Genomic DNA, 13,616 nt, shown 5'->3' with positions numbered 1-13,616 from the left:
TAAGAAAAAACCTGTAAGTCTGTAAACACCCAATGGAAAACTGTTCAAAAGAAGAAATAGAAGGCACAAACTCTGGGTTAAAAAATGCATGTAAAGATTGCAACTTTACTACAGTCAATAGAACTAACACCTAGATCTTTAAAAGTCTTGCCCTAAATACACACTCAGTTAAACTGCTTGAACACCGCTATAACCATCACCATGCTGTTTCTTTGCACATCTACTCGAACAATTAGAAAAAGGAAGAAAGCACAGTGACCCTCCTTGACACCTCAAAGCAAGTGCTTAGGATTGGGAAAGAATAAATTAAAAGCACAAAACAAAACACTCCATCCTCAGAACTACCACCTCTGACTTTCATGGTTTCTAGGAGGAAGAAGTGATAAATGTGTTTTGTGGGTAGAAAACCAACAAACAAAAAATCCTCATATAACTCAGCAAGATAATAATGAAGGGCTGGATTATATGCCCCCTTACTGTTAAATGTAAGCACACTTTAGGGCCCACTTTAGAGAAATTAAAATAGTAATATAACTTAATCTTAGCACATATAAATAGCCATCTGGATATTCAAACAGCAACAACAGAACAAAATTTACACCAAGTAAAAACTTTTCTAAAGTAAACAAATGTATAATATCAGAACTCAGAATTCATTAGAACGTTCACTGTGTTTCAATCAGGCTCAGACTGAAATAAAAGTAGTCAATTTAAACCCCAACCTGGGAAGCCGTCCCTGCTACGCTTGTGGTTTCGTCTTTTCAGCATCCCGTGACATTCATTTACACAGAGGGCAACCGTCCCTGTAAACAGTTCGACCTATTGGTCCCTGCTGTGGACCTGTGGTCGATGAAGAGGAACAGTCTGGGAGCAGCAGACAGACAGGGGACGCTTAAACCTAAGAAAGCGACAGCAGCTTCTGGGTGGCTTGCTCCGCTCAGGGTTTCCCGTCAGGCAGCTCAGTGAGACTCTGTGGAGTGGAACTGGTGAAAGTAGAAAGCCATGAAGACATGGCTGTCTTTGCACTGGAAAAAGCTCCTCCAACTGACTGGCCTGAATGGAAAGAAGGGGAAAAACAAAAGGAAAAATGTCTTCACTTTTGTTAAGAGACACTGAAAAACCAATGTTAATTAATAAATGTTAATTAACTGCAACCGATATGTTAATAGTTACTAAAATACCATTTACACTTCTAGTTTCAAAATAATCCCTTACCATGGGACTGTCTAAGAGGAACCTGGAAAATGCCAGGGTGTAAGACCCTGCTCTCCTAAGCATTTTGAAAATCTTGAGCAAACTCTTTCCTTAATACCCACTGTGCCAGACCAGTGGTTCTCAGCACTGGCTGTGCAGCAGAATGACTTGGAGAGCTGAAAAAGTCCTATGAGCTCTCTGTACCCTAAATCCACGTTGATAACTAAAAACCACCTGCAGGGAAGAGTTGTTAGGCTGCTTAGGGAAATGTGTTTTTGTCATCTAAAATGATGTTGCATCAAATGAAGACCCACAGAGCTCTATCTGCCTGAGGTCTGTTCTGTTTTTAAGAGCGTTATCGCGTGTTAAAGTGAAATTATTTAAGCTGAATCATCCATACTCACTATTCTTGAAGAAGGGAGTGTGGAAGAAGAGAATAGGCCTTAGAATTTCAATATCAGCAGCATCACTAAAAATTAACTACCAACCGACATCATATAACTATGATGAAGTAGAATTTTCCTACTTTTCCATAGTGATGGGGCTATGTGCCTTGTGTTTCTCTTCTAAGACGAGTGTGTGGAGTAGTTCTCTCACCCTGTCTATCTCTGGATATACAGAACGTTAGAGCTACGAGGACCCCTGCACAGAGATCACTTAGTTCTGGGGCTTTTGAGTTGTGTTCAGTAAGAGTTAGTCAAGCTCTCTCAGGAGGTAAGAAAGGAGACGGGTCCTATTTTCAATACTGATATGACAAAGCAAACATAGCCAAATGTAAATAATCAGTGAATCTGAGACAACTGGGAGTTCCTTGTACACTGTTGCACAATTTAAGTTTGAAATAATATAAAAATAAAAAGTTAAAAATATAGAAAAGAGGGAACAAGAAGGTTCTTTACAAAGGGTGTGGAATAATCTTCAAAATATTTTAAGTGAAAAAAGGTACAGAAGGGTGTATACAACAGCATGCTACCATTTGCCTGGCTTTGGTATCAGGGTAATACTGGGCTAAGTAAATGAGTTGGGGAGTATTACCTCAACCACTACTTTCTGAAAGAGTTTGTATAACAGTAGCATTATTCCTTAAATGTTTGATAAAATTCATAAGTGAAGCCATCTGTGTTTAGATTATATTTAAAACCTTGTGGCAAGCTTTTAAATTTTAATTCAACTTATTTAATAGATATAGGGCTATTCAGATTTTCTATTTCTTTACTGCATTGGTTTTGGCGATTTGAGTCTTTCAAGGAAATTGTAGATTTTACCTAAGTTGTTGAAAAATTGGCATAAAATTATTCACAATATTATCATCCTTTTAATTTCTGTAAGATCTACAGTGGTGTCCCCTCTTTCATGCCCAATACTGGTAATTTGTATCTTCTTTTTCTCTTTATTAGTCTAAAAGGTTTCACTAATGCTGTTGATTTTTTCATAAAAACAACTGTTGGTTTCACTGATCTTCTTTATTGTGTGATACTACCTTAAAAGACGGCAGCTCCTAATGCCTACTTTATTATTATGGCTCTCTACTATTTATAAAGAACTGTGGGCTGGGACTTCCCTGGTGGCACAGTGGTTGGGAAACCGCCTGCCAATGCAGGGGACATGGGTTCGAGCCCTGGTCTGGGGAAGATCCCACATGCCGCAGAGCAACTAAGCCCGTGAGCCACAACTACTGAGCCTGCGCTCTAGAGCCCATGTGCCACAACTACTGAAGCCCGTGCGCCTAGAATCCGTGCTCTGCAACAAGAAGCCACCGTGCTCCGCAAAAAGAAGCCACCGCAATGAGAAGCCCGTGCACTGCAACGAAGAGTAGCCCCTGCTGGCCCCAACTAGAGAAAGCCCGTGTGCAGCCAAAAATAAATAAATAAATAAATTAAAAAAAAAAAAGAACTGTGGGCAGCTTAGGGAATGGAGGAAAAACTCCAGAGAAGCTTGAATCCTGGTAACAGAACAGACAGGACAAAATTTGCTAAACTTGGTTTGACATCATCTAGTGCCACAAGAATTGTTTTAATGAATAAGCCCAAAATTTAAAACAAAAACCTCTGTATTCGACCATCTTGCATTATTATGTGATACACAGATCTCTACAACTTTATGTTTTTATCAATGACATATTGAGGATAGAGAAGAGATGTGTTATGATTCCAATCTGTTCCTGCCCAAGACATCCTTACCAACAGCTTTTCCTGTTTGCACAACATTCCGACTCGTTGTGACCATGACGTTTCCAAGTTTTTTGCCACGTTCACTGTTTTGAACAGAACTGAGTAAAGGAGAGGAATGTTAAGTACAATTTTAAAAAATCTCTCAGGTATACATTCACCACTCCATAACCATCCCTCAAATCAGTACTGAGAAAAGAAGCTAAATAATGCATTGTTTGTTATGCATCAATTAATTTACTAACATTTTAAGCATGTGAATCTTCAGAGAACACTAAAAGAATACGCAGATGAGCCAAAAAGTGGTAAGGGCGTAAGGATGCATGCTTAACTCTTCCTACAGTCACAATATGCTAAAGTAACTTCACCAGAACAAAAATGGCAAATCTGGCTATTAGTTCACACCATTCTCCATGAAACAGCAGTGTTTTCACTTTGAAACATACACACTGCTGAGCTAGAGAATGTTATGCACATATTTGGTTACTATTTGAAGCACAAGTCTGTGAAGTGGAGAAAAACAATTCCCAATTAGCAATGAAACACATGGCATACATTCAGACGTAAGACTGTTCCTAGTATTTTCCCTAAATACTCACTGTGAGAATCTTAACTTCATGTCTGACACTGAATACTGGCCTTGGAAAGGATGGCTGTAAAACAAAGTTTGAGTTTAGACTATGAGTATTTCACCAATAAAGCTGCAACACAGTCATCACATGGAAGAATCAGGAAACCTCCCTCGCAGGGGTGACTCAGCCGGGTGGCAGTGCTCCAAATGAGATATAGGAAACAGGGCTTTGATCACAGCTCTCCACTTAACAGTTATGTAAGTCCCTCTGAGCTTATGTCCTTGCTTGTAAAATAGGTGTGCTTTTTTCCTTGGGTGGGGATGGTTTGTGTTAGTGCTGCCCTAATGTTCTGAGTTACCTGGTCTGGGGTGGGGCCCAAGCACCGACATTTTAAAATCAGGCAACCTGATCAACTTTACACTATAAATAAAAACTTTACAATATCAATAAATATTCAAATTCTTATCTCATACGCAGGGGTCTCTCTGTCAATGTCTAACAAAGAAAGTGACCTAGAGAAATTTGTAGCTGCTTATTGAAATATCAAAATGCTATTTATGGCTTTTCAAATGAAAACAAATTGATATATTGGCCATGTTAAGCATACGTTAACAATCCCTCTTTTTCTGGATTTCTGAATCTCCGGTTGGAAAGAATTGAGAGATTAGTTCATTATTCTCTATTCCTGCAAACGCTGTGCTTAAAGGATGAAACATGCCTGCTGCTTTTAAGGGAAGTCAGAGGACTACCTTCTCCGATCTTTAGGAGTTGAAGAAAGGGTTTCATAGATCTCAAACCTTACATTTAGTTTTGAATATTTCCAAATTATACCCCCTGGTGACAGTTGAAGACTATCATTTCTTGTTTTGAATTTGGTGAAAATATTGAAAATCTGCTGATGGTCATATCTGCATAATTTCCCTACCTTTTTTTTTTCCCTGGCCCTTTTCTTCAGCTTTCTCCTCAATCTAAGTAACCGCAATTTATTTACATATTTTTAAAAGTATTGTTTTTCCATTCCTTTAAAACACATTCCAGCTAATCCTCATATGGACCTGCAAGACAATCTGTCGAGCTGCTTCAAGTTAAAGGCACTACAGCAGACGCAGGGGCTGCGTAACGATCTGACCAGGCTAAGGGTCAGAGTACCGGGGAGGAGACCAAACTACGAACGGTCACTCCCCCAGCACTACCACAAGGAGCGCCGCCAGGCAAACAAACTCACATCTGTTTCTCCTTATTACTCTTTAGAACACAGACCTTGTGGTTAGTGAGGGAGAAAACTCTGAACTCTTAGTCCTTTCATTTAATAGCATTAAAACGCTTGTGCCTTTTAATTCTCTATGGTTTTACCACACCCAAATGGCAACATAGGTTTCTGCTACAGCCCAGTATGAGGATTAAATTCCCCCAAATCGGTCCTGAACCTAGTCATTGCTCTTGATAGGTACAAAATATCGGCAGACATGTTCTCCCAAACCCTGCTTCCTTACAGATGCTTCTGCAAGTTACTATGACATAATTCCTGGGTTTTGTATTTGTAGCACCACTTAAATCACATCCCAGTTGAGCTAAGTTTACCATAGTTCCCAAATAATATGGTAATCAGTACTAAGTTGATTTTTGTCAGATTATCACCGAGAAGTAAAGTTTAAAACACAAATGAAAACAAACGTTCAGCGTATACTTGTATTGTAAATAAAAAATTATATATTTTAATTTAGAAAAGCAGTTCCCAAGATGTACGCATTATATTAATTGATCTCCTTAGATGCTAATCTGCCATTCACATAGTATTATTTCTTAATGGCCCCACTCCCCAGCATGTTTAAATGTCTTTTACATGGGATAAAGTCTTTGCCCAGCAGTCGGCACTGTGACAGGTATTAAATTTTGTTGGATCTAGAATCTGATGTGGAAACTGCATCAGATTTGACTGCAAATTTAGGAGCTCAAATATTAACTTTAGTTGTTCACACTTCATATTTTAAAATAACCTCTCAGTTTAAAAAAATAAAAATAAAAATAAAATAAAATAAAATAAAATAAAATAAAATAATCTCTCAGTTTTAACCAGTGCTATTTCCCTCAAGGGTTCTGTCTTGTTTGACCATTCTGCTGAGGCAGAGATCCAGCGAAAGGGAGGGAAGAACCATGAGGTAGGAGGATCCTCACAGGCCAGGACTTTGTCTCCAAATCACGCTGGAAGCTGGGAGAAATGTTAGTGCTTCCAAAATGCCTTGTGCTTTGTGGGTAAGAAGTGTGAATAGGGAAGCAGTTTTCAGCTGCTTCTCTGTACTTGGGAGCCTTTTTATAAAAATCTACTCAGGGAGATTCTTGAAGATATTCACAATATCATCAGAGTTAAGATATGATTTTCTTTTCTTTTTTTAAAAAGATATGATTTTCTTTATGCTGGGGCACACTTAGTAAGTGAACCACCTCTATCAACCTTCAGAGGATGTGCTTACTTTGGATTTATTTCTGCAAGTGCTGGATGCTTGTTGCTGTTCCAGACCCTGTAGTTGTGAGTGTTCTTCCATGCTGTAACAAAGGTCGTCCCATAGTCTGATAAGATCTTTTCATTATCTGTCAAGTAAATATTTGAAAGTTGAGCTGGACTGTAGTCAGTCAGGGATGTAAAGATTAATAACCTAAACCAGTAAAGAAATGGCTTTAGCCTCCCTGTCCCCCTGCTTTCTTGGGGAGACAGCCTACCAGATGTTAGGAATCTTGGGTCTAATTCCAGAAATCCTGTTAAGAAGTGATGTGGCCTTTGGTAAGTCACTTACTAAGAATTTCATTTTTCTTACTAGAAAATAAGGAGGTTGAGCCAAATATTTTCTAAGGTTCCTTAAAACTCCAAAATATTTCCAAGTTCTCCTTACCAAGGTAAGGAGGCATAGTATTATTTATTAAAATCTATAGGCTGGACAGTGGGTTAAACATACTGATGTCTACACATGGAGCAGGCAATTAGGGTATCTTTTCATCTTTTCACAAATGCCATTTTTCTAAGAAAGGCAATTAGAATACATTAATTGCTTCTTTTTAGACACTATTTACTTTTCTTTGCCTCACTATTCAGTGAAACTTACTCTTGAGTTTCCATGCATTTCACAGTCAAAATACTTAAAATAACAAGGAGATTTTCATATATTTAATGCTTAAAACTATTTGGCTTTATCACTATCGAGGCGAAGCTTCAATGCAGAGTGTTTCTTCTACTTGGAAGGATAGAAAAGTTTTGAGGACTTTGAGGATTCAAATAGCTATTGCTTCATATGTTAACTTCAAGTTGCTTGCTTTGAGGGTGAAACATGTGACTTTTTTTGCTGGGAGAGGAAGAGAAGGACATAACACGGTTCTGTACGCAGCATAAGGAAGTTCTTTTAAGAACATACTCCTCAAACAGCTCATTGGTCTGAATTTCCTTTAAGAGCTTGGGCCTGAGCCAGACTTCTTGGGCTGAAGTCCCAGCTCAGCCTCTTACCAGGTGGAAGAGCAAACTATTTAACCTCTCTATCCCTCACTTTCTCTTCTGTAAAATGAGGATGACACAGTATCTACCTCTAGGATTGCCGGGAGGATGAAATGAGTTAGCAGATGTTAAGTGCTCAAAAAAGGCGGTGCTGCACATGTTAAACGTTCCCCCCAAAAGTTAGCTACTATGTATTACTCAGTGCTCACAGCTACCCGGGCAAATATTTTTAAGAAGTAAATTAATTACTCAGGAAGCTACATGGCTGGTGGAGACTTGGGTTTTCTTACTAGATAAACTGAATGATTCTGGGTTAGAGGATTTAATTTTGGGGTCTCAGCTGCTACAGCTATAGAAGAGGCAGACATTCAAAAAAAAAATCCCATTAGCAAATAAGGAGTCGCTCCGTTAGCTTTCCTAGCGAATGAAGAACATGCCCGAAGCCTGGGTTTAAAACTATATATATTATGTGAAGAATTAACCTGGGAGGTGGCAGTAGTGAGGTTGATTTAAAAATCTACTAACACAACAATGTGAAGGTACTTAATGTCACTGGGGAACGATACACTCATAAATGGTAATGATGGTAAATTTTAGGTTATGTGGATTCCACTACATTTTTTAAAAAAGCAACTGTGAAATAGTTGGATAATTGAAAAGAAGGAAAAACAAAAGCTCTATACTCTTTTAACACCACCACCACCAAAGCTAATGAATATATGCTAAGTGTCCAGGGTGGTAGGTGTCCATGGTGTGAGAGCTCATTGCAGAGCTTCATTTTCTCCTTGTATATATTCTTTTCCATGGGGAATGAGATAATTCTAACTCAGCAGTGATTCTATGTTTGCCTGTTCCATTTTAACCACTTAATAGGGATAAAATTTCTCAGAATGGGGGATGAATTTGAAGGTCTAATCACTCAGAATGTGATTTTCAATGATCTCTATTTTTTATATTTCTCTTTTCACCCATTATATATCTTAACATGTAAGCAGTGTTTATAAATAGCACTCAAATACTGATATACCCTTCCATATGGTGGAATACTACGGGGCCATGTAAAAAGTGACGAAAATCTGCATTTACTCTCTTGATAATATGTTTATGTTTCTATTATAAAGAAAAACTAAGTTATAAAAAACATGAAAAACGGGATCCATGTTTGTAAAAGGACTACCACAAAACTAAAATCCAAAACACAGGCTTAGAAAAAGGTCTAGAAGGATATCAAGTACTCAAAATGCAAAGAGTAGTTAAGTCTGTATAAGGGAGTGACAGGTAATTTTTCATAAACTTGTTTCTTATGCAATTCAAAACATCGTAAGAGTTACAAAATGAGCAAGAGGCTGTGAGCTCCTTACCTAACTGCAGTGTGGCGGCCAGCAGTGCATGGATGTAGACTGCAAACTGGGCTCGAATCCATTCGTCACCTCCCTCCCAGCCCGTGCCATCCAGGAAGACATCATCCCGGTTCTCGGTTACATGCCTCACTAGGTAATCTGCGAACCTTAGGTCTGCAGTGGTTGGGTTAAGCAGCTTCCTGAGTTCTGGATCATGGATCTGGATCAGAGCTTCTTCTACCTAGAGGGTACCCGGGTATAAGTCAGAGTCTGGGCATTCACGCACATATCCATGCCACACTTTAAAGAGTCACTACTGGGAAGTTGGAGCTGGAAATAAAAAATATGAATAACAGTGTTCTCAAAAGGTGAGCCTAAGAAAGAGACAGGTTTTTTACACTGAAGTTTATTTTTCTTTCACTATTTTAAAAATGCTCATTTTCTGTTCTTAGAAAATATATGCATAAATATTTAATCTTGAATTATAGAAGTAATTCACGTTGACTAAATATTTTGGAAAATATAGAAATGTATAGTTAAAATCACCTTTTTCATACAAACAGAAATGAATACAATTAAATATAATTCCTAAAAGTTTTTCCTTTGATTGCACAGACACTTTGGAATATTTTTATTATGCAATACTTGATACAGAAAGAAATATATGTAACTTACAGGTTAGTTTTAAAGTATAATAATAAAACAAATACCCATGAACTTGCCAACTAACTTCAAAGCTAGAATGTAACCAATAATGTTGAGAAAACTCTGTGGTCCTCCCATCTGTATCCTCCTGCCTTGGAAAGTATATGTATTTTTCTCCCTCAAAATTGGGATACATATAGCTTTGAATACCAGATTTTTCATTTATTGTATTATAAATGTTTTCCCAGGAAGCACATTCTGGTACTTTCTGTTAGAAAGTACAAAAACCTTAGGGTGGCCGAAATCACCCTCACACATTTGTAAAAATTACTTTAATTGTAAAATTGAACAAATTATTTAAATTTCTTATATATTAATAAGATGTCAAATATTTATCTCTAGTTCCTTCCTCTTGATATTGGGGCATATTAAACAAGCTAGAAGTATTTAAAATATTTATACGATAAACACAGTTTAATTGTGAGACTGTAGTAGGACCAGATTGCCTAGGTAGGAATCCTGGCTCATCCAGTTAGTAGCTGTCTGATCTCTCTGTTCCTTAGCTTCTGCAGGTGTAATACAGACAGTAACAATGCCTATTTCAAAGGTTTTTATGAAAACCAGACCAGTTCATATACCTAAGGCGCTTAGGATGCCTGGCAAAGGAAGCAATTATTACCACGATTAGTATTATTACTATGCCCCAAATTCCAATTAAGAAAGAAGGAATCAGAAAGAGAAAAACAAATACCGTATGCTAACACATATATATGGAATCTAAAGAAAAAAAAAAGATTCTGAAGAACCTAGGGGCATGACAGGAATAAAGACACAGACGTAGAGAACGGACTTGAGGACACGGGGAGGGGGAAGGGTAAGCTGGGATGGATTGAGAGAGTGGCATGGACATATATACACTACCAAATGTAAAATAGATATCTAGTGGGAAGCAGCCGCATGGCACAGGGAGATCAGCTGCTCGGTGCTTTGTGACCACCTAGAGGGGTGGGATAGGGAGGGTGGGAGGGAGGGAGATGCAAGAGGGAGGAGAAATGGGGATATATGTATATATATAGCTGATTCACTTTGTTGTACAGCAGAAACTAACACACCATTGTAAAGCAACTATACTCCAATAAAGACATTAAAAAAAAAAGAAAAACAAAAAGAAAGAAGGAAAACAGACCAGCGGTGTCAAGGACCACACTCATATGTAACCTACTTCCACAATGGCATCGCTGAGGTGTTTCTGTTGTCGAAAAAGGATGTTAGTAGCTCCAGCAACAAATCCTCGAATGGTGACATCAGAGAGAAGATGATGCTGCTGCAATGCCATATAAGGCAAACACAGATATCCCTGAATTACAAGAGTAATAGAAAATATTAGAAAAGTAATGGAACAGCCCATCTCTCCTCAAGCCTAGAGAGCTAATAGTAGGAAAAAAAACTCCCCATCTTTCCCCAACCCCACATCATTCCTAACACAGCTGATCTTTGACTCAATACAATAATATTCCAATAATAATAACCATAGGTCCGCATGAATGGTCAATCTTGGCAAAACGGTCTACCATGAAGGTTGTCTTACTTGACCACTTTGTTCCTCGGTTCAACTTAAAAGCCTCCACTGTAACTAACACACCGAATTTTTTTTCATTTAGGAAATGAAGTATTAAGCCCATTAAAAAGTATGTTGTTTAGTAGAAAGCTGTTTGTTCTTCCAGTAAAATTTTAAAACACATGCATTTGCACATAACCAGAAAAGTACTATTATAAGAAGAGCAAACACTGCATAGCAATTATTTTACTGTCCTATTGTTTAAAATTATGCAGCAGTATTTCAAGACACTTGCTACTAAATGTTTAAAGCACAAATGACAGTGGCAGTAGTGTATTTAATTACTTTCCATTTGAAAATTACTTTGCATTTGAAAATACCATTGCCCTGAAAATTATACTTTAACCACCAAGCCACAGCAGGGAGTTAAGTGTACAGAAAGCAGCCTATATCCTGAAAATAAAGGTGTTAGCACTGGAGTGATGCACTGAAGGAGGAAATGGAATTTCTGCTGAAAGATTCTATATCAAGATAGATTTCCAACTAGTGGCACAATCTGCATGTGAAGGCAGGAGGGAGGACTTGCTGAAACCCTGAATTTGTTTCAATCAAGTTTGATGACAGTTTCATTCACTTATTTTTTATTCTCACCTTCTTTTTTTAAGAAACACTGACTATAGTTATCTGGATAGTGTCTTGTTTCCCTCATGAGACGAATTTCTCGGAGGGCAGGAGACACCCCTTCTGCTACTGCAGGTCCTTCCACGCATCTACCATCTGCCTTGTACCTCACAGCTGGTTGTTATATACTTAACATGAAAGAAGACTTCCAAAAGTTGGAATATATGTCTAGAAACCTGGTTTTATTCTTCTTCTTGACAGTGTCTTCCTCTGCTCTATAAAACGCCAACTAATAGAAGCAGCAAAAATAAATCTATGTCTATGCATTAGACATACTGAGTATACAGTGCTTCTCAACCCACACCCTCTTGTGACTAAAGGTGGAAAGGACCCCTGGTCCTTAGGCCAAATCACTCAAACAGCTGGTGCAAGGCTCACAGGTCATGCTTTACTTTGTGTGCCATGTATTAAAAACAACAGGCTCCCTGCTCCCCAACTACCTGTTTCTAAACATAAATACTACAATATTGAATGCTCTTTCAAACTTGATATGGACCCCAGAATACCCTACTCCCCCAACTAGGCCTGAGAATCCTTCTTGATAAAGGCACCCTCAGAACTGCCAATTTTTACAAAGATTGATTTAATTGCTCATAGTATTGCATTTCATAATTGACTCTGTTAGAGAAGAAAAGTCTACCGTCAACAGTGGAATTCTTGGCTAAGTCTATAACAGCATGAAAACTAAGAATGTGTTTTTTTAAAAAAAATCAATAGTTCAAAGCTTTTTAAAAATATGAAAAAAAATTTCCCTAAAATATTATACATACATATATTCTTTGACCCAACATTTTACTTCTTGTAATTTATCCTACAGATAGACATGTTCATGTGTGAGATTTGTAAAAAGTTATTTATTGCAGCATTGCTTATCATTGCAAAAGACAGGAACCCTAACTATTCATGAACAGGGCAATGAATAAATGTTCTTCTATATGATGGAACACACTGCAGCGAGTGATGAAGTTCATCTCCAAGGAATATTTTGCTTAAAAAAAAAAAAAAGATATAGATAAGGTTGGTTGCCCTGGAGAGAGCAACTGAATAGCAGGGTATGGAATGAGAGAGACTTTTTATTATAGATGCTTTGGAACCTTTTGAATATTGAACCATGTGAAAGTATTACATATTTATAAAGTTATTTTAAATAGTAGATCAAAATGGCCTTAAAATTTTGCCATCATTACTTTTAATGATGGTCAATTTAGCCTAAATCTTTTAAAGGTCTTCAGTGTCTGGTGGCAGCAAGAGCCTGGGTACTTTCACATAGAGCAGCCTCTACAGCCAAACTCACCATGGCTTTCCACTTTTCTAGGATGCTTTAACTTCCACATTTGGAGCTGCAGTATATAATGGTTAAAAAAAAAAGAAAATTGAAGAGATATCTGCACACCTATGCTCACAGCCACACTACTCAAAATAGGCAAAAGGTAGAAGCAACCCATATGTCCATCGATGGATAAATGGATAAAGAAAATGTGGTATATACGTACAATGGAGTATTATTCAGCCTTGAGGAGGAAGGAAATCCTATCATATGCTACAACATGGATGAACCTTGAGGACATTATGTTAACTGAAAGAGGATAGTCACAAAAAGATAAATGCTGTATTATGATTCCACTTATGTAAGGTATTTTAAAGTAGTCAAGTTCATGGAAACAATGATGGGTGACAAGAGCTGGGGTGAGGGGAGAATGGGGAGTTGTGGTTTAAAGGTTATAGAGTTTCAGTTTTGCAAGATGAGAAAGTTCTAGACATCTGTAGTACAACCATGAGAATACACTTAACAACACCACTGAATTGTGCACTTAAAAATGGTAGAGATGGGCTTCCCTGGTGGCACAGTGGTTGAGAATCTGTCTGCTAATGCAGGGGACACAGGTCTGAGCCCTGGTCTGGGAAGATCCCACATGCCGCGGAGCAACTAGGCCCATGAACCACAACTTCTGAGCCTGCGCGTCTGGAGCCTGTGCT

The 13,616-nt window shown here is 38.0% G+C and overlaps 1 protein-coding gene across 1 annotated transcript in view; it reads right to left on the bottom strand.

Annotated features, from left to right (window-relative positions):
• Positions 1 to 13,616, bottom strand: part of AVL9 (AVL9 cell migration associated) — a 68,890-nt gene that overhangs the window by 9,090 nt on the left and 46,184 nt on the right. Inside the window, exons 11-16 of the mRNA XM_082846116.1 lie at positions 10,623 to 10,757; positions 8,777 to 8,996; positions 6,406 to 6,523; positions 3,962 to 4,015; positions 3,375 to 3,463; positions 723 to 1,053 (exon numbers count right to left, since the gene is read on the bottom strand). Of these exons, the coding sequence (XP_082702242.1) occupies positions 938 to 1,053; positions 3,375 to 3,463; positions 3,962 to 4,015; positions 6,406 to 6,523; positions 8,777 to 8,996; positions 10,623 to 10,757 (732 nt within the window). The 3' untranslated portion in view covers positions 723 to 937. The remainder of the gene's footprint in view (positions 1 to 722; positions 1,054 to 3,374; positions 3,464 to 3,961; positions 4,016 to 6,405; positions 6,524 to 8,776; positions 8,997 to 10,622; positions 10,758 to 13,616) is intronic.

This window comes from Leucopleurus acutus (assembly GCF_964270905.1).
Source record: "Leucopleurus acutus genome assembly, chromosome: 9".
NCBI classification, from domain to species: Eukaryota; Metazoa; Chordata; class Mammalia; order Artiodactyla; family Delphinidae; genus Leucopleurus; species Leucopleurus acutus.
The sequence above is the reverse complement of the archived record's forward strand: the minus strand, read 5'-3'. Positions and strand labels throughout refer to the sequence as shown.